Source organism: Drechmeria coniospora, chromosome 03 (assembly GCF_001625195.1).
Source record: "Drechmeria coniospora strain ARSEF 6962 chromosome 03, whole genome shotgun sequence".
Lineage (NCBI taxonomy): Eukaryota > Fungi > Ascomycota > Sordariomycetes > Hypocreales > Ophiocordycipitaceae > Drechmeria > Drechmeria coniospora.
In genome coordinates, this window is record NC_054391.1 from 3,878,446 (window position 1) to 3,898,256 (window position 19,811).

Sequence of the window (19,811 nt, forward strand, 5' to 3'; positions counted from 1 at the left end):
AGGGGAATCGTATGACTTTGCTGCCCGGAAAAGGGACCTCACGACTTGATGGGCATAGTGGCACAGTTCATGGCGAAGCAAGAATGCTCTTGAACAGATAAGACGCATACCCCAGGTTGCTTCATCGTACAAATTTCAAACACAGGCTCTGCCCTCTTGACGCTCAGAAACGCGACGCCCTACCCCTCGTCGCTTGCTCAGCCAGGAGTCCTCTCCCTTCAACCATTCCCAAGCGGTAAGCCGCCCGTCGACTGCATCGTGGCCCGGCGACGCATGTCACCGAGTGCAACTAGGCCCGTCGTCTTCGACCCAAACGAGCACGCATCGCATCCGGCGCTGCAGTCGTCCGGCTCATCCAATCGACCGGCGGGTATCCACTTCGTCGAGCCGGCCCGTTACGCATCCATCATACACGCATTGCAAGACAAAGAAACGCCCCGAGAAGGGTAGAAGAAGACCGGCCCCACGACAGACCAGCCGAGGCGGGGCAGGCCGGCTTCCCCCCTCCCCTCTCAACATAATATTATTATAGGTGGCGCAGGTGGTAGGACCAGCAACAGTCGGTCGGGTGGTGGGATGCCGCCCTCGTCCAGCTGCATGTAATGAAAAAAAACGTCATCAGGTGGTATCAATCATTCCGTAACGCCATACGTCTTGCCGATAGTGTGTCGTGGTGCACGCAACGCATCTGCGTGGGGGTTGATGCCACCTACTACCACCCCTTCTTGCGAGCGAATCGCTTGTTGAGAAGGGCGAGGACTTTGGGCACATTGAACTGGACGTACTCGAGATCGAGCTCGTCTTGGTTGTCCTTCTGCATCTCGAGCAGGTCGTCGAGCTTGAGATCAAGCTCGAGAAGCCCACGGTTTCGACCTGTGCGCGTCAGCGGAACGGGGTCCCCGTCGCGTCGGGCGCCGGCGAGGTCACGCTTACCTTTGTAGTGCAGGGAGATGACGAACGTGCCCGGCAGGGGGCTCGTGAAGTTGAAGTAGATGTTGGCCCGTCTGTTATCCGGAACGTTGCTCTTCTGAATCACGCCCTCCTTCTCGAGCTGCTGGTGCGTGAACTTGTAGGGGCCGAGAACCTGCTGCTTCTGCTGCTTTCGCTTGGTCCCCTCGCTCTGCGACCGCACGTTGTGCAGGTAGCTCTTGTACGTCTCCAGCTGGCCGACGAGGTACGTGTTGTGGTCGCGGATCGTCTTGTACACCTCGTCGAGCTTCTGGGTCTCGGCGATGACGCCTTCCTTGAGCGAGCCGAGGTGATGCAGCTCCTGCTCCACCTCGTCGCGCAAGAGGTCGAACTGGTCGTTCTTGTCGATGACGCCCAGCTCCTGCAGCTGCGAGAGGAGCTCCATGGCACGGATGCCCTTGCGAACCATGACGGCGTCGTTCCGGCTCGTCGCGGCCGCGTCGGCGACTCTCTCCAGACGAAGGGGGCGCTTGAGCACGGCGCTGCTCTGCGGGATGGTGCGCATGATCTGCACGAAGATGGACTTGGCTTCCATAAAGAACACTTCCTCCTGTGTGATGTCGAGCGCGGCCGTGAGATCGTCGATGGCCGTCTCCCACCGACTGAACAGCGGCAAGTTGATCACCCGGTTCTCCTTGCGCGGCACCTGGGCCGGAGCCGGGCCGAGCTCGGAGATGATGATGGCGAGGTGCGAGCTTTCGTCCCTGCACACCTCCTGCTGGTGCTTGTCGATCAAGCCGTGCATGGCGTAGATCTCGTTGAGCGTGATGTCCAGCTCGAGGTCCTTCTTGGAGAGGGCCACGTAGTTGTCCATCTCTAGGCTCTCGTAGAAGTCGCTGACCTCGCAGAGGTCGAGCATGAACTTGTTGATCCTGTCCTTGTTCTGGTGAATGAACGGCTGCAGCTTCGCCATGTACGGCTCCTTGGCGTACGACGGCTTGTTGGCAAGGTTCTGGAGCATCTTGGCGATCAAGGTCAGCGTCCGTCGAGGTCTCTCGGCCGGCGTGCCGTCGATGAGCATGTACGACTTGGGCGTGACGATGGCCGGGTTGATGAAGCGCAGGAAGAAGAAGCCGCCGATGAGGGTGCAGATGACCTGATCGTTGGCGTCGGGATACTTGCGCTTCGTCAGGCTGCGGATCTGCTTGCATATCCAGCGAATTCCGTACGGCGCCTCCTCGAGGCCGTCGATGATGGTGGTGAGGAAGCCGTTGGCGATCTCGGTGAGCATGGTCAGCCTTGGCTCGATGATGGCCTGCACCTGCGGGTTCTCCGCCGCCTGCTCGGCGGTGATGCCCTTGGGCAGGTGCGGAGGCAGCGATCCAGTGTCCTCCTCGATCTGCTCAACCATGCGCTCGTACACCTTGAGGGGGTTGATCTCCAAGTCCAGGTCCTTGAGCTCGATCAGGCTGTTGATCCTATCGGCCAGCACCGTCTTGAGGAAGCTCTGGCCGGGTCCCCGGCGGGTGTAGGTCGTCATCATTCGCGAGACCGGCGTGTTCGCTCGGAGCAGGGACGAGTAGTCGGGCGTGTTGTCGAACTGGTAGGTGAGCACGGACTGGGACGCGTTAGCGACGGCTCGGATTCGCGTCGGCGCTTCCACCGACCTGGAACATGGTGAGGAGCAGATGCTCCTCGCGACTCTCGTACTGGTTGCCGTAGATGGTGAACATGACCGTCTGCAGCAGGGAGTCGATCTCGGCCATGGACACGAGCCTGCAGAGGTGGGCGATGTGCCTCGGTTCGGACTGGAGGAGGAACATGAGGTTTCCATATTTCTGGGTCTTGTCATCGTTGGGGAAGAAGCCCTCCTGCATGTCGGCCGCATCTTCGAGATGGCTGGCGACTTCGTTTTGCTGCGGAAGGTGTTAGGTCCGACGGAGATGCGATGATGGGTCGACGCGGGGCGAAATGCGAGAGGGAACGAACATACCTCTTCGAGCGCCATTCGATTCTGGATCAACAGCGCGATACGCGAATCAAGATATCGCACATCCTTTTCGAGGACGAAGTTCTTCTTGGACTGGGACGAGATCTTGGACTTGAGCTCGCGAAGGATTTTCTGGGCTAGGAACAGGTTCGAGTTAGCAAGGGGAAACGCCCGGGGTCGGGGGGCGGGTGTTCGCGCGGCACCTTTGGCCAGGTCATCCTCGATTTGCATCTCGCCTTCGTTGGCCGACATGGACATGTAGAGGGCGGACATGGAGTACCGTTTTGACTGGCGCGCGGAGCGCGTGCCATCGTAGGAAGACATGGTGTTTTGGCGCGAGAGGGGTTGGAAGGACGACGAAGAGGCGGTTGAGGCTCGTGATGGCGTCTGAAGCATGACGGGCATGGCTGGCGGGTGATGGGTAATGGGGGGGAAGCGTTGGCTGCGGCTGAGTGACGAGGGTCAGGTCAGCGAGCCTCCAGTTCCTCTCTCTCTCTAATAATGTGCCGTCGGCAGAGATTTGCGCGGCTCCAGGCTTGACGTTTGTGGTTGCTCTGTCGACGTCAGAAGGAAGTTAAGATACACAGCGCGAATGATCGGACAGCATTTATATTGGAAGGAGCAACTGAGTGTTGAAAGCGAGATGAAAAGGACGGGATCGAGTGGATAATCGCGTGGCTGATGGGTGTGATATGACGAGGCTCCGACTCAAGAATCGGGGGTCTCTTCTGGCTGGCGCGTCCTGTGGAGGGCAGCTGGCTGATTCGGCGGTGGATGCGTTGGAGAAGAGTAACGGGTCGCGTACCGGTCGGGCTCGCGAGATTCGGATTCTGTCAAAGGGCCCCGCCGGTATGCTATAACAGTAGAGTGTGACGGGTGGCAGTACGAGCGAGCGCAATGGAGAAAAGGGTGCTGTTTCCCCTCGCTGTTCTGGACGGTGATGGCGAGGTTTGGAGTGAGGGAGCGAGCGAGCGTTTCACCGTTTTTCGCTCGCCGCTTCGCCAGAGGGTGGGGGTGGGGGGCAGGAGATTTGTAGCGGTTCGCAGGCGCCGACAGCTAGGCGGTCTGCATCTGACGACAGTGGCGACAGGACGTCGAGCCGAGTGACTCTGGCGAAGGCAAGGTTGGAGGGAGTCGAGGTCGGGAAGGGCGGACGAGACGACGAAGCGAGAAACGTGCAGGGGAGTTGAGGCGCCGTTACTGAGCTGGGACCGCACATGGGCACGTATCTACATGTACATGCGTTTCTACAGTATTACTGTACAGTACAGTACAGTACGGAAGTACTCATGTACAAGTACACGTACGGAGTCCAGTGCGTGAATGTCGAGCACTAGGCACCAAGGCACTGTACTAGGTACCCATTGCATCCTAGTCCTTGTACTAGTTGTACTTGCAAACAGGCGTATTACAGTACGGAGTACATGCGGAGTGCGGAGCACAAGTACGGAGTACACGTGTGCCTAAACGTACCATGTTTCGTCGAGTTGTCCGTATTCCCGAGTAATGCTCCGTCCTTGTGAAGTACGAGTAAAGTCCTAGGTACAAACAAGTACTGCACGAAGGAGGGGTGAAGTTGCGGCCTCAGGCCTTGAACTCCCACATGTGGTTGACTTGTTGCTAGCATTTGCGTACTTGTTCAAGTCCAGTAAGTACCATGCACCGTATGGAGTGCCGCACCTCTTGCACATGTACATGGAATTATGTACATGTACTTGGACAGTACTTGTGCGAGCACCACGACGCGTGCAGGGTACCTTAGTACCAAGTACTTACTGTACACATCTACTGTACTGACGGGCATGTACTTGCAACTACCGTACATATGTACTCTACAGATCAGTAAGCTTAGGTAAGTTCAGGACAATGTACTTGAGTACGGAGTATTCCGTCCTACAACAAGGGGGTGCACCCTCATTCACAGCAGCGACTGGAGCTGCAAGCAAGCGAGAGCTGCGCCGATAAGAAGGGAAGCATCAGGTATGCATATGAATTGCAAACGAAGTCCTCCAGGCCAGAAATGGGCGATGGCGACGACTTTGTTTCGCGCGTCACCGGGGACTGAGTCCATGCCCGTCGGCCTACTGTATGGCGACGACCCCCTGACCAGGCCAAAGTTGCTGGGGCGTGAGCACGTACGATACAAGTCAGGGACATGGCAGAGACGCCAAAGTACCTAGTAGGTACCTAGTAGGTAGGTAGTAAGCACAGTTCTCCGTACAAGTGTTACCGTACGGAGGACAAGCACTCCCGTGAGTACCTTGTGCTCTGGAAGTGCCTTTTTAAATACTGGTACGGTTAAAGTACTGTACGCGTACAGTAAATGCAGTGCACACGTGCGCCTTCGGGTTCTGTACATGTGAGCGCGGTACTCCTACTTGCACTTGTACTTGTACATGTACAGTAAGTAGCTGTACATGTACTCAAGCGTTGTTGGGCGGGGCTACTCTCAATCCAGGTAGCCCCAGACGCCCTGGCGTTCTGGTAAAGATACGCCGACAGCATAAGTACAGTAAGTAAGTATTACGGAGTACGGAGTACACCTACCAAGGAAAGCGTGGTTGAAATGTGCAGATAATTTACTTGTTGCGGTCCCGAGCGCCTATTATTGGTTCCCATCATATAGGAGTGTTGCGTTCGCCGCAAATACAATTTCATTCTGCTTCGCTTCATGTTCCGTTGATGTCGTCTACGAGTACAGATGTCGAAGCACACAGACTCTTCCATCGCACACGACAAACATCAACCGGGAAGCGAAATGTTCAACCAGGGTCCCTATCCGTTGCGTGGCGAGGTGGATCGCTCCCAGGGGGCCTTCGATGACGACACCAAGAACATGCACAGCGCGATGCAGACGCCGACATACTGTACTTGCAGTAGTCCTTGCTGGAGTACTCCGAAGTTGTACATGCAAGTAGTCCAAGTACCGTACACCTAAGTATGCGGTGTGGATGTACTTGTTTTGAGTACCGTAAGTACAGTGCGGCACTGTAAGTACGGAGAACGGAGCACCGAATAATATCGAAGCGTTATTACTGTGCATGTGCATGTGCATGCCCATGTGTTTGTAGATGTAAAGTAAGTAATTAAGTACTAGGTAAGTAAGTAATTATTTATGTACGACTACACGTTTTCTTGTACATGAACTTGTACTCATTGTAGATGTGTACTGTGCTTGCAGGTAAGTAAGGTAGTCCGGAGGTGCTTGACGGCACTGCGAAACTTCCATGTAATGAGGAATGAAAGTAGCAATTCCTATTTGGAACGACTGCATATATTAATCATCACTACGTGTACTTACAGGACATGTGGGCATTGCTCTTGTACATGGTTGTACCTGGAAGTACATGGTAGGTGCAGTTCATTCAAGGCATCACAGGTGCTACAAGGAAAGATACGTCATGCTGTATACAGATAGGTGTGAAATACTCCGGATGAGGTATTATGTCCTTGCAAGTGAGCAGCCGCAATGGAGTGGCCCGGTAGTAGCCAAAGCGATGACAGACAGCCTTCACCTACAAGTAATACTTATTACTGCTAGAGGTATTGGTCAAGATCGATCTCACCATCCGTCAATGCGCAACCGTCCTGGTATAGGCCTACTACGGAATATGCCTACACGTATTGTCGGAATGGAAGTACTTGCACCGTACATGTATTTGCACGTGAATAAGTACTCCGTGCTTGGGTGTAGTTGTTCCATGCAAAGGACATGCCAAAGTTCAAGTACAGTTGGTGGTCTTTACTCAAGTGCAGTACTTTTCTGTACTCCTTACGGAGTACGTACTCCGTACAAACAAGGCACGTGTCCACCAACAAGCCCATGTCATCCGCCATGACCCATCATCCAAGTACCTAGTACTTAAGTGCTTCAGTACAAGTGCATGTACCATGAACGCCCACCCCGCACAATCGCTGTCGTTTGGAGCACTTATTGTACTCCGCATCGGCCAACGGCATACAAAGTACGAGTACTCCGTACATGTAGGTAGTATGCGATAACGGCTCCAGGTGCCAGTATGGACTGCGGACAATTGCAGTACACCTACGGAACTTGCGGAGTGCGTGCTTGTAGTCGTGCTTGTGACAACAGCTATGCGCCCATGTGCAAACTTGCGGTATAATTACCATCCAAGGAACACTGTGCCCTGGCGGCGGACGTGCGCTGGACCGCAAGCTCGAGGGGCAACGAGTAATACAGGTGCAGGTACGGAGTACGGGCACTGTATTCCGCATCAGGCGTATGTAGTGCTACAAGTATTCGTACAAGTATTACCTGTAATTGCAGCACTTGAACGGTTTTCTTGCTGTACTGGGTACTAGTAGTTAATACCACTAGGTATACCTGTACACCTACTTACTTGTACAGTACTTGCACGCGCGCACTGACGAGCAGGCAATTATTACGGCAACACTCCACGCAGCAGGGGTAGAGCACTTATTATTAATTACTTGACGAACTGCTCCCTGGCTGGCATTACAAAGCTTGCCGCCTTGACTTCCATTCCAGACGCAACTGGAAAGGGCCCTGGTGCCGGCATTTTGTGACTCGGTCGGTTCGAGGAATGCCACTCTGTCCCTTTTCTACCATCCCCTTGCAAACAATACAGTCCCAACTCGACCAATCTGTACTCCGTACTCCAAACCAGACTCCGAGGCAGTGAATGCAATGGCGATGAAGCTCCCCTCGGAGCGGAATTCCTTGTACGCCTACTGCTTGCTAGTGCACTCGCAGCGCAAGTAGTCGATGTGGCAACGACCAGTCAATACGGTACGGAGTTTAAATACTATACTGCCGTAGCACAGTGCGGCAAGACACGGTGTGTTCGCTGAGGAGCCAGTACTTGCGCAGTATTACTCCGTACCTGTCCAGCAATATAATTACCCTGCACCGTACCTTTTACACACGTGGTCCGTCCGTCCATGTCCCTCTCCTCGATGGAGGACGCGGATCCCAAACGTCCCGGCCACAACTCGAGGCCGCGCCGGGCAACTCTCCTCGGCTCGTACCTTGCCCGATATGACTCGCCAGCACGGTGTCGATCCATGGTTGCGTTCCAACCAGGTGGCAGGACGTTGGAATTGACTCCTGCACTCTCGCGCGCCCCCTCGTTCGCCTCCTCCTTGTCTGCCAAGGATTCACTGGCCACCATGATTGTCTACCTGTACTCGTCCTGGTCACGACTCGGTTGGATCGTGCGTGCCGTGGCTGGAGAATACGGGAGTACGAGTAGCACGAATTGCCGAGGAGAAGAGGCCATTCTTGCGAGCTGAGAAGCCGGCCTTCGACGGTGAGTATGTTTGCGTTCGTGCACGTGTACCGCACGTGGATATGTTTGCAGATCATGTACGAAGTGCAGTACATGACCTCCCCTGCGGCAGGTGCACGTGTGCGAGAGCGGCAGCCGGCTCGGTGCCATCCTTCAATATCCGTCGCCGTCGTCAGAAATGGCGGGAATACGAGCGTACGGTGCGCCCGGAAGAACGCCGCATGCCTGGCTGCGTGGTGTGCTGATGGTATTGCCTGGCGGATCGAACGGCTCCCATGTCCATGGCAAGCGGGAAATGTCTTGGTATGAAGTCGAGCGTTCTGTCATGGATCGACCGCCAGTCAACCTCCTTGACTTCACACCCGTTTCCTTGGTTGCCCGCTCGACCCCGCCTCCACTGGGACGGGATTTGGAGTCTGCACAGGTGCATCGTACCGATCCTTGCCCGTGTGAGGAAAATGCGCTTCATCGGCGAGGCAACGTCCGGTACGGCAGATCAATAAACCACCCGATGGACGGACCAGACGTCATGGCGCACCCATCACGGTGCTCGGCGGCTTGGCAGCCTTTCGACAATTGCGCTCGCTATTTCGTTCGGATCTAGCGCCGACGTCGTCGTTGGGCTCGTTCCCCAAGCGCGTCTGAACGTCAGTGCCGTTGGTTTTCAAGGTGACTGGTCGTGTACGGCCCGTTTGTCGTGGCGGTTTGAACTCGTTGCCTTCTATTACGTGCTGTCGTCGACGACACAGTGCTGCCGTCCGAGTGAGGGGGGAAACACGTAATACCGAGATGCACGTGCACAGCAAGTGCGACGACCAGGTGGCAGGCAGCCTGCTATGGGGAGTAAGCGCCCGTGGGACGACGGGCGATTCTTCAAATACCACGGCAGTTCCGGTTGTGCCTCATCACAACACGATTAACAATTTTCTGTACGGAATCTCGAGAATAATATCACCTAGTAATGGCTGACATGACAAAAAAAACCCGGCTCGAGAGTCTCCAACGGCCACCCGCATGCACGACGACGAAAGTACCCGGCAAGAATGCCTACCCTGTACCTCATGATGCGAGGGACAAAATAGCAGCTCCAGAATGGGAGTTGTGGGTATTATCATTAGTGGCCTGCCAACCTCCATCCGCCATCCATCACCTGCATCGCCAATACACGTCACGGACGAACGACTACCTTCCGCTTCACGTGCGACCCCCGAAATACCGTCATGGCCTTCCGTGCATCCCTCCGACCGGTCGCGCGCGCACTACCAGGCGCGGTGCGAAGCTTGCACTCGACACCACGAGCCCTCGTCAAGGCGGGTGACGGCTTGCCCGACTTTGGCGGCCTGTACGAGAACTCGCCTGGCAACCAAATCAACCTGGCAAAGGAGTTCCAATCGTCCGACGGATACATCATCGGCGTTCCCGGTGCCTTCACCGGCACCTGCTCCAGCAAGCATGTGCCGTCCTACATGAACCACCCCAACCTCGACAAGGCCGGCCAAGTCTTTGTCGTCTCGGTCAACGATCCCTTCGTGTAGGAACCATGCTCCTTCGTCCCGTCCTGCCCCGCCACGTCCCGAATGCACCTCTCGGCGCACCGACGAGGCTGATCAGCTGATGGACTTGCAGTATGAAGGCTTGGAGCGAGCAACTGGACCCTACCGGCCAGACGGGTGCAAGTACAACCGCTGCTCCCATGTCTGGCAATTGTTGACGGCGTCCAGATCCGCTTCCTTGCCGACCCCACTGCCGAGTTCACAAAGGCACTGGACCTTGGTTTCGATGCGCCCATCTTCGGCCACACCCGCAGCCAGCGATACGCTCTGAAGGTCGAGAACGGCAAGATCACCAAGACTCATATCGAGCCCGACGCCACTGGTGCCGACGGTACGTTTGCTTCGACTTGGGCCGGTTCGGACAAAACCCGTTGACATTGTGTAGTTTCCATGGCCGACAAGGTGCTGGGTTCATGACTGAGCCCTGCAATGTGGCACGGCGGAGAACGGTGCAGGAAGCCGACGCAAGCGGGGATGATGCAGAGAGAGGTGAAAGCGACCAAAAGCAATTTGTGCACCTACGTCTCGTGAATGGAAAGACAGAAATAGTTTTTTTTTTGACGCCGTTGACGCGATTCGAGGAGAGATAAAAAGATGCTGTGTCCATGTAGATTGCATACAGCATCCTTCAGGTTACCTACAGTCACGAGACGAAAGTGGCGATCAATTTTGGTAGCGCTACTACTGCAAAGTGAATCGACGTTTTTACAACCCCACTATACCAGTAGTTTTGTGTGCATCGACCGATCGAGTGCACCGGCATGATTATTTGGCATATCTGCTACGCATGCACCTAGCAAGAGACCGGCCGAAGGCGACGTCTCGAACATGTGCCGCTGAAAGCAACGGTTGGTAATGATCCCGCTGAGTGAGTGCTGATGACCTCTGGTGTGAATTGCTAGCTAATAGTTCGAGTTCCACGTGTCGATCCTGCCACCCAAATATCCGAGGATCTGCCGCTCCTGGAGGTATTACAGGTAATATTGATACAGAATACTATTGATGCAGAATACTGGAACAGGCTTTCACTCAACTATTGCCCAGGACTATTCCATCCTCCCACGAATGTACAATGTACAAGTACTTACTTGCTGTACAAGTATGCACCGAGTACGCAGTACAGTACTCGGATTTACTTGTTCAAGTACCTGCTAGGTAGTATGTAGTGCTTGTATCTGGTGTAAGTTGTAGCGCTCACGTACGGAGTACAGAGTACCGCTTGCTGTAACGCACTGTGCTTTGGCCAGTGCAAGTACAAGTAATAATTACGGTACCTACTCCGTACTGATTAGTGTCTTCTTGCGTATGTACAGTACGCAGGTGCACATGTATAGGACGCAGGTACTTACATGCCCATACAACTACTTTCTCATCGCAGTGTCGAAACAAAATAAAAACACTTTCTGCAAACTACTAATAGGTAATAATAATAGTTGTACTGTACGGAGTATAAGTGTCTAATTAGTAATTACCAGTACGGAGCAAGTACTGTACGGAGCGCTTGTACGGTATTCCGGAGTACGACGGTACAAGTACGTACAACCACAACTGCATATATATATACAAGTACATGCAAGTACTTAGTAATCCCATAACGTGCTGGGTACTGTAAACATGTACGTTTGTGTTACGAGTGCAACCACTGGCACAGCAATCCCTACTCGAATCTCGAGCCGACCCTCCACACCTGCTGCTGGCAATCGTCATTCACAAATCATCAACCCCCACCCTCCGGCAGGCAGAGGTGTGTAGCAAGCACCAAAGCTCTCCGCCCCTCTACCCTTCTCTTCCCACCTTCCAACGCGAGAGTACGCATAGCGCGCTGTCTCGAATTCTGTTTCGTTTCTTCCGCGAAGCTTCGACGAGTACTCCTTTCAATCGAAACCGCCCCGGGCCCCGCGTTTGCCTCCCTCGTCCCCTCGTCCCCTCCCCTCCCCCCTCACCGTTCGGCCGCCCCGCTACGTCGAGCCTCCTCGCCGCCATCTCCTGACTTCATAGCACTCCCTCGTCTCTCCCCTCCGAGCTCGTCGACGGCCAACACTCGACGAGCTAGAGTCATCGCCACTGCCCATTGAAAACCGGCATCATTCATCCTCTCACGAGGAAGAGAAAAGCCGCTGAGGCGACGATCAGCCCGGACGCCAGGGATAACGCCTCTGTCAAACGACTCGTCGCCTCAGCCGGCTATCCTCCTCGCACCCCAGCTGCTCCGCCAACCCCCGTCACCACTGGTATGGATTCCGAGGAGGAGTACATGTCCATCATGTCCAGCGACGACGAGATAATGCAGGAGTACAGCGGGGACGATGATATATCGGCCGGTGAAGGTACGTGTCGCCACCTGTTCGGCGTGCCGCCCGCATGCCGGCTCCGTCCCGTGGGGGCCCAGACTGACGTTGATAGAATTCGACGAGGAAGACTTCGATGAGCCCGACCCGGACTTTGGCCTGTCCGCTAAGGACCTCGACAGGGCGAAGCGGCCGGCGCACGTCATACCGTTCAAAGTCTTCGAGCCGTCCGACATACAGCGTCAGCAGGAAGACATGATGGACGAGGTCAACATGATCCTCGACATGCGCAAGGAAGACGCTGCTATCCTGCTCCGCTACTTCCGATGGAACAAGGAACGCCTCCTCGAAGATTACATGGACCACCCCGACAAGGTTTTGGAGGCTGCCGGCCTGAGCAACAACTCTTCGGCGCTTCCGAAGCTCGAGACCACGCCCGACTTCGTCTGTGACATTTGCTGCGAGGACGAGCAAGGCTTGGAGTCCTTTGCCATGAAATGCGGCCACCGATATTGCGCCGACTGCTATCGGCATTATCTGGCGCAGAAGATCCGCGGCGAAGGCGAGGCGGCGAGGATTCAGTGCCCGGCTAACAACTGTGCCCGCATCCTTGACTCCAGGTCGCTCGATCTGCTCGTCACCCAGGAGCTCCGCGGCCGTTATCAGTACCTCCTCAACCGCACCTACGTCGAGGACAAGGATATCTTCAAATGGTGTCCAGCGCCCGACTGCCCCAACGTCATCGAGTGCAGCATCAAGAAGAAGGACTTGGACAAGGTCGTCCCCGCCGTCGAGTGCCAGTGCGGCTACCGCTTCTGCTTCGGCTGTCCCAATGCCGACCACCAGCCTGCCCCCTGCGGATTGGTCAAGCGATGGCTTAAGAAGTGCGCCGACGATTCGGAGACGGCAAATTGGATATCGGCCAACACCAAGGAATGTCCCAAGTGCAGCTCGACAATCGAGAAGAACGGTGGGTGCAACCACATGACGTGCAGGAAGTGCAAGTATGAGTTTTGCTGGATGTGCATGGGCCTGTGGTCGGAACACGGCACCAGCTGGTACAACTGCAACCGCTTCGAGGAGAAGAGCGGCTCCGAGGCTCGGGACGCCCAAGCAAAGTCTCGCACGTCCCTCGAACGATATCTACATTACTATAACCGATACGCAAACCACGAGCAATCCGCCAAGCTGGATAGGGACATCGCGAACAAGACAGAAAAGAAGATGATTCAGCTTCAGACCACCTCGGGCATGTCCTGGATCGAGGTCCAGTACCTCCACTCCGCCTCCCAGGCCCTGCAAACCTGCCGGCAGACGCTCAAGTGGACCTATGCTTTCGCGTTCTATCTCGCTAGGAACAACCTCACCGAGATTTTCGAGGACAATCAGAAGGACCTCGAGATGGCAGTGGAGAACCTGTCAGAGATGTTCGAGAAGCCGATACAGGAGCTGTCGGACCCGAAGCTGAAGGTTGATATCATGGACAAGACGTCGTACTGTAACAAGCGACGGGTCATCCTCCTGGAAGACACCGCCGATAATCTGGCCAAAGGTGTGCGCCACTGAAAAGCCCTTGACTTCCCCTAATACCCATGGCTGACTGTTTCTGTTATTTCAGCGAAATGGACGTTCAACGGAGATCTCACGAGCTCTAGTTCCATTCTCGTCCGGCGCTGAGTCGGGGTGACTCAACAAGGCCGTCCAAATCTTGGCCGTCTCGTCCTAGTCGTCTGGGCCATGATCCCTTTGTGCGGGCACAAACCAAAGAGGGCGACGCCGCAGCCGACCAGCCTCTGCAATCACCCAGGCTTCTGCTCTGCCGCACCGTGTGCTGTGCTTCGAGCCGATTTCTCCGATGCATTTGAACAGCACCACAGAACAAGCGAGTCGCACGAAGCAACTGACCATATACACTCCACTCTTCACGGCGTCGGCTATTTTCCTTTCATCTTTGATTCTGGTACAGGGGCAAGGCGATAAACGGTACCTTGAATTTTTTTTCTGCAGCACCTGCTTGCTCTTCCCATCGTTATGGCGGACGCGTGAATGCATCAAGGAGGAGCGCATGTTCTTAGCATTGTTGGGGCGTTGTTTCGCTGCCTATGAACGTTCAAGCGTCTCCTTTGCTTTGTTTTCATTCTCGGCGAGGAGCAGGCACCGCCCGGCGTGGGATCATCCGGGCTCAGACCTGCACACTGTGGGATGTATGTTGGCCGGGAGTCGTCGGCCCTTGATATTCTCCTGGCTCGCGTTAGGGACAAATAGTCGCATTCATTGTAGGCACATGTTTTGGTGTTGCATGCATAGCAAACCAGCCTCACACGGATATTGTTCCTTGTCCATTCTTAAAATTACGTTGGTATATTCTGCAAAGTCGTACATGTAGTTGTTCTCCGTAACGCCTAGCCAACAAATCTGTTCTCGGGTTATACTCATCCCCCGCCACACTTTTCACCTAGAAATCCGTTCAACCGTGACATCACGGAGCAGAGAATAATGAAAGGTGTGCAAAGGGCAGCTGCCCGGCGTGAAATTGCTGCCCCGACAGCGTCCATGGCACAACACTCACAGCCACAAACTCCCCCGAACTGCATCTTCGTAACATGAGCCACGACCGCGGGCATCCGTATAGTCCCCATAATTCAAGCAAATGCAAAGTGCGACAGGTCGAGCTTCTTGGAGGGGAGGTCGATCTCACCCTCAGCTTCGAAATCAGTGTCGGGCACAAACTGGTCCTCGCTGCCGCACAACTTGTTCAACGCCTCCACTTCGTCAAGGTCAACCTTGGGCAACGGCACAAATGAGGGGTTCACCGGCAATCCCCGGCCAAAACTTCCATCCGAACTGGGCTTTGAGTGGAGGCCTTTCTGATACAGAGGCGTATTCACGACCCTGGCGCCGAGGCGTTGGAGTGGGGTGAATCTCGAGCTCGCCGACGAGGGCGCCGTTGATGGCGTGGAGGTGACGCTGAAGGTGGTGGAGCGATAGGACATGGTCGAGGTGGGAGTCGCTGCCGAAGACTGCGATGAAAGTGAAAACCGACCGAGGTTGGGGCGAGCAGGACGAATCGACGGCTGCAAGCCCTTGACAAGTAGAGGCTTGGCCGGAATCGGCGGTGACACCGAGCCCACCGTGGCAGTGGGCATGTCATCAGGGCGCTGCTGCTTCATCCGGCTCTCGTATGAAAGCGTCGGCGGCGTCTCCGAACCTGTCACTAGGCCGTTGTCATGAAAGATGGCGACCGACTTGACTGGTTTTGTCGCAGCTTTCCATCCGTCAATATCTGGGAGGTTGCGAAGGGCCTCTTCGATGGAGTCATCCGATAACAGGTACGCCTCGCTTTTTACCCGTCTGGGGCTCTTGCGCTTCGGGTTGGGAAAGAATTTACTTTTCCTCGGCGAGCCGTCATCCACGACGTCATCACAGAGACGGGCCTTCTTCTTCGGTCTGCTCTGTGGATCTGTCTGCGACGCGATGGCAGACGCACGGGTGAGATCCGAGACGGATCGTGCCGCCGCTGGACTGCCGGGAATCCGCTGGAGCATGTTCGAGAGCGGCTCGGTCTTCCGTCGTTGGAGTCGAGGGGAGGTCCGAGTTGGAGTCGTGCTCGCCGCCGCCGCCGCCGCCGCCGCACGGTTTGCCGGCTCAATTTTGCCGTCCAGGTACGGTCTGGGGAGGGGAAAGACCCGAGGCACCAAGCCCCCATTCGTAATTTGCGCAACCCGTTGGGGATCGACAGAGAAGCAGTTGGGGTCCATCTCGCCCATGGGAATTCGATTGTGACCCTTGAAATAGGAATTGATGTTCCTCGTAGATGGCTTGTTGGGAAGCGCTGCCGACGTTTGGGAATGCCTTCTCTTAGAAGGCGTCGTCTGGAAGTGCATGGCATCTTTTGTGATGGGGTTGATGTCTCCCGATGCAACTGCTCTGGCCAGCTCCGGTTCAACGTGAACCCCGATGTAGGGCATCTCGTCTGCCGTTCTCGACCCGCCTAGGTCCGTCAGGTGCACCAGCTCCTTCTTGGTAGGGCAGTACACCCACTGGTGCAGAAAGGTCAATTCTGCCTGGTAAAACTGTGTCAGATAGTTCTCAGACACGCGCTTTCCCTCAAACTGAAGCATGCGGACGACGCGTTCCGGTGTCTTGCACTTTCGAAGCATGCGATATGCCGTCTTGAGCCCAACGCTAGGGAGCCCGTTGAGATAGTCACAACCGCTCAGGATGGCCATGCGTCGAAAATCGGCATCGGACCAGCCTGTGAGGGACACCTCGCGACAGGCACAAAAGTCTCGGCGATTTATCTCGATGCAGTTTCCGTACTGGTCCAATTTGGTGAGTAATCGCTTGGCGCCAAAGACGAGCAGGTCCGAGTCGTCGGAGAGGATGCCGTCGACGAGACCCTGCCGTTCGAGGTAAACGAGCTGGGCGTCGGCTTCGTAAGGGGCGACGACGTAGGGAACACCCATCAGTTTCAGTTGTTGGATGACGGAGCTCGCCATCTCGGGCGTGACGTCGATGCATTTCTGGAACTCCTGGGCCGCCTGGCTGGCTTTGCCGGCCGCGAGGAGTTCCAGCGCATGCCGCTTCCTTTCCTCGCGTTTCTGTGCCCTGGATTCTTCGGTTGCAGCCTTGCTGGGGAGGTAGTCTCCGTCAAATACCATGTAGGGTGTGATTCCAAAGTGACGAAGCATTCGAACGCGGTGCATGGCGGCATTGATGTATCTGTGGCAGGCGTGGTGCTCGTTAGCGTTCAAGGTCGCAGAGACTTGCACTTCTTCCCTTACTTTTTTGTCGGTTTGCCCTGGCCGAGTTCGACGGCACAGCAGTAGGCAGCGCGGTGAAGCCATCCGTAGGCATCAACGCCCAGGGTCTCGCCCCGGAACTTTTTCAGCTCCGTTGGGCGTTGAATTGACTTGAGCAGAGGCAGCAACCCTGGCGGGCGGGCGGGTCAGCAATGGAAGAGAGCTGCGAGGGTGAATGCCGACGCACCGGAGACACCCATTGTCCAAAAAGCCAGCAATGGCCTTGCCAACTCGGAGGCAACTGTCGATCCAATGCGTTACGCTGTCCCCATCGACGCCCGGGTTCAGCCTGTTGCCGGAGGCAGCCAGGTTCACGACGACGAAGCCAAGGTAGGAGGTGCTGGATCAGCCAGGGCACTATGATTCTACTTGGAGCAAACCGGGAACCAGAATTCGTTGCTTGCAATCGCGTCGGCCGTCGATGAAGGAGGGAGCCGCAGAGCTACGTCAATTGAGGCGGGCGGCCGTAGAGACACGCGACGTGATGGCGGGGAGCAACCAGATGGAGCGAAGAATGGCGGATCAGATCGGACGGATTGAGATTGGGGGGCCGAGATCGCGACGAAAAGCATAAATGAGGAGTCGAGTTCGTTGCGGGGCGAGGGTCGAGAGAGGGATGGAAGTGAAGCTCTTGCACGTTGAAGGAAGGTGAGGAGATGGAGGTGAAGGTGGCCGTGTCGGTGGTTACATTGCATGAAGAGTAATATTCCTCGCAGTGCTCCGTAGTGGTCGTAGACCCGTGCGCGGGTAGTAGTACATGGGTCGGCCAGTGGACGATGGAAGACGCGTGCTGTGCCAGGGCCCTCACGTTCGCTAACGATCGGGCCGTTGGGAGTAGGTACGGAGACTTTCAACCGCGTTGATGGGCGTCGCGGTGGAGCCAGGCGCGCTCCTTGACGAGTTGGTGTCACGAGTACTTGCTTACCTACCGGTACTCCGTACTTGCACAAGTATCGAGTACAAGTAATCCGCATTTAACAGTGTACTATATTGTACGGCGTACGGAGCAGTAGTTGCACGTATTAGATACGTACAGTACAGTATTACCCAGTTCCTAGTGCCTTACTACTTGTAGGTTAGCTGCCTGGATACAGGTGCCATGGCAATAATTACAGTACTTACTAGGTGCTCCTACGGCACGCAGGTCGCAATCCTTTAGTACTCTACTGGGCACCAACAAGTACGTTGATGCTTGTACTTAAGAAACTCCGAGCTGTAGATGAATATCGTAGTCACTGCTGCTACTAATAGAAAGTGCCTGCTGATACTCCGGACAAGGAAGTATTACGAGTACCGAGATCCAGCATGCGTACTAAAGTACTACGGACCTCGTGAAGCGTGCTGCTAGATCCACCAAGCATACGATGTGGCAAACGGCATTGCAGCATTTTGATGTCGTTGGTTCGGATGAATATATGAGAATTTGCCGTAGGTACTGTATATACTCCGTACTTACATTTAGATGCTGGATGTACGGATACGAGTGCTTGATTTTACATCTACTAATACTTACATGTCAACCCTTCTCTGCGCATCATGAATGACGGTGCCGTTAACAGCCGCTCATTTCAGCACGGTACCTTCGCCCCACCTTCTCTCCGCAGACACTCGTGGGCACGCCAAGGCAGTGACATGATTTGAAAAAAAAAAGGTCGGTGCCAACTAACCGACTTCAAGACGGCGGGAAACACCCATCGTCGGTTTCACGAAAATAAAAAAAGATCAGAATGCCCACCTCACTTCAAAAGACGCGCAAGCACATTGCCAAGAAGAGGAATGGAGAAGTCAACGCCCTGCACGAGAAGTCTCGGGACTCGATGCGATTGCACAAGGCCAGCATGAGAGACCTGCGGCTCCAGAAGCTCAGCAGTGCCAGGAACAAGCGGGAGCAGCCCATCGGTATGCGGGAGTCTTTCTCTCGATCGACGCGTCACTTCGTGCTGATTTTGTATGACAGTCGATCGAGTTGCTCATTTCCAGGAGGGCTTGAAGGAGAGCGTCAGCAAGCCTCTTGATATCGCGGCCGTCCAGGAGCTCATTCATGCGTGAGTGCCGCAGGACATGCCAGGGCGACGGCGCATGCTGACAGGCCAAGATTCGTTCACCAATACGATGACGAGTACGACGAACTCAGGAAGGCTCGGCGGCCTGGGCGGCCCGGTAGCACCCGGGAGGACCTTCTCAAGTTGAAGATTGCCGCGCTCGAGACGGAGTACAAGAACGGCTTCCGTATGTCCACCCACGAAGTCTTTCGCCCAGGACAGTGACTCACTGGATGCAGTCATACCAGACGTCATGCAGCAAGACAGTGCCAAGCTGATTGAGGATTGGGAAGGGACATGGGCCAATCTCACGACCATGCCGTGGATCAAGGTCTCCAGTTCGGGACAAGCCCGTCCTGCCGATTTTCCATCCAAAGGGATCAACTAGCGACTAGGTTGATTCGAATGGATCGGGAAACAATGACATGCGAGCTGCATGATCGCGCGGCCTATCGGTAACCAACCTACGATGTCGGACTGCACCCGTATCGACCGTGGTCGAAGGAATGGTCCGCCGTCGACTCGACGCTGTCTCGAAAACACAACACCTGCTTCGGCCGGGAAATCCGACAAGGTGCTTATGGTTTCTGAAACGCGTCCCAGCCACGGTCCTGGCCGAGAAGGTGGCCTTTGCATGGAAATCGGGGCAACGTGCCCGATGCCACTGGGACATCCCACCGCGGCACGCTCAACTCGACAGTACGAGGAAGAAACATCAAGCGATACTGGCCTCGAAGCCGCACTATAAGATGCGAAATGCGGATCTCATACCCAACTGAAGGTGCGACTGCATGGGAAATGGTCATGCTGTAGGTCTTGGACGTGCCAGACTGGTTGGTCGGTCCCAAGTTGCACAACCCGTTTCTCGGCACCGGTCACCAGTATGCCGTTATTCCCGGGTTTACATCTGAATAGAAGTACAGACGAGCAAGAGAGTTCTCGTCTGCTTTTCGCAGC

General features: G+C 55.3%; 5 protein-coding genes across 5 annotated transcripts; 3 read left to right on the plus strand and 2 right to left on the minus strand.

Annotated features, from left to right (window-relative positions):
* Positions 1–712: 712 nt before the first annotated feature.
* Positions 713–3,304, minus strand: DCS_06754 (GTPase-activator protein for Ras-like GTPase containing protein; the record flags this gene model as incomplete). Its single annotated transcript, XM_040804042.1, has 3 exons — positions 713–2,527; positions 2,577–2,825; positions 2,903–3,304. 3 exons carry the CDS (start codon positions 3,302–3,304, stop codon positions 713–715), a joined length of 2,466 nt encoding a protein of 821 aa, XP_040654146.1.
* A 6,085-nt stretch (positions 3,305–9,389) lies between these two features.
* On the plus strand, positions 9,390–10,139 carry DCS_06755 (peroxiredoxin 5, prdx5; the record flags this gene model as incomplete). Its single annotated transcript, XM_040804043.1, has 3 exons — positions 9,390–9,700; positions 9,803–10,053; positions 10,108–10,139. 3 exons carry the CDS (start codon positions 9,390–9,392, stop codon positions 10,137–10,139), a joined length of 594 nt encoding a protein of 197 aa, XP_040654147.1.
* A 1,889-nt stretch (positions 10,140–12,028) lies between these two features.
* DCS_06756 (uncharacterized protein) lies at positions 12,029–13,576 on the plus strand (the record flags this gene model as incomplete). The annotated part of the gene is made up of 1 exon (XM_040804044.1): positions 12,029–13,576. One exon carries the CDS (start codon positions 12,029–12,031, stop codon positions 13,574–13,576), a length of 1,548 nt encoding a protein of 515 aa, XP_040654148.1.
* A 1,076-nt stretch (positions 13,577–14,652) lies between these two features.
* On the minus strand, positions 14,653–16,716 carry DCS_06757 (exonuclease; the record flags this gene model as incomplete). Its single annotated transcript, XM_040804045.1, has 1 exon — positions 14,653–16,716. One exon carries the CDS (start codon positions 16,714–16,716, stop codon positions 14,653–14,655), a length of 2,064 nt encoding a protein of 687 aa, XP_040654149.1.
* A 1,823-nt stretch (positions 16,717–18,539) lies between these two features.
* On the plus strand, positions 18,540–19,242 carry DCS_06758 (uncharacterized protein; the record flags this gene model as incomplete). Its single annotated transcript, XM_040804046.1, has 4 exons — positions 18,540–18,711; positions 18,770–18,857; positions 18,908–19,041; positions 19,094–19,242. The coding sequence occupies 4 exons, from the start codon at positions 18,540–18,542 to the stop codon at positions 19,240–19,242; spliced, it is 543 nt and encodes a 180-aa protein (XP_040654150.1).
* Between the last annotated feature and the right edge of the window lie 569 nt (positions 19,243–19,811).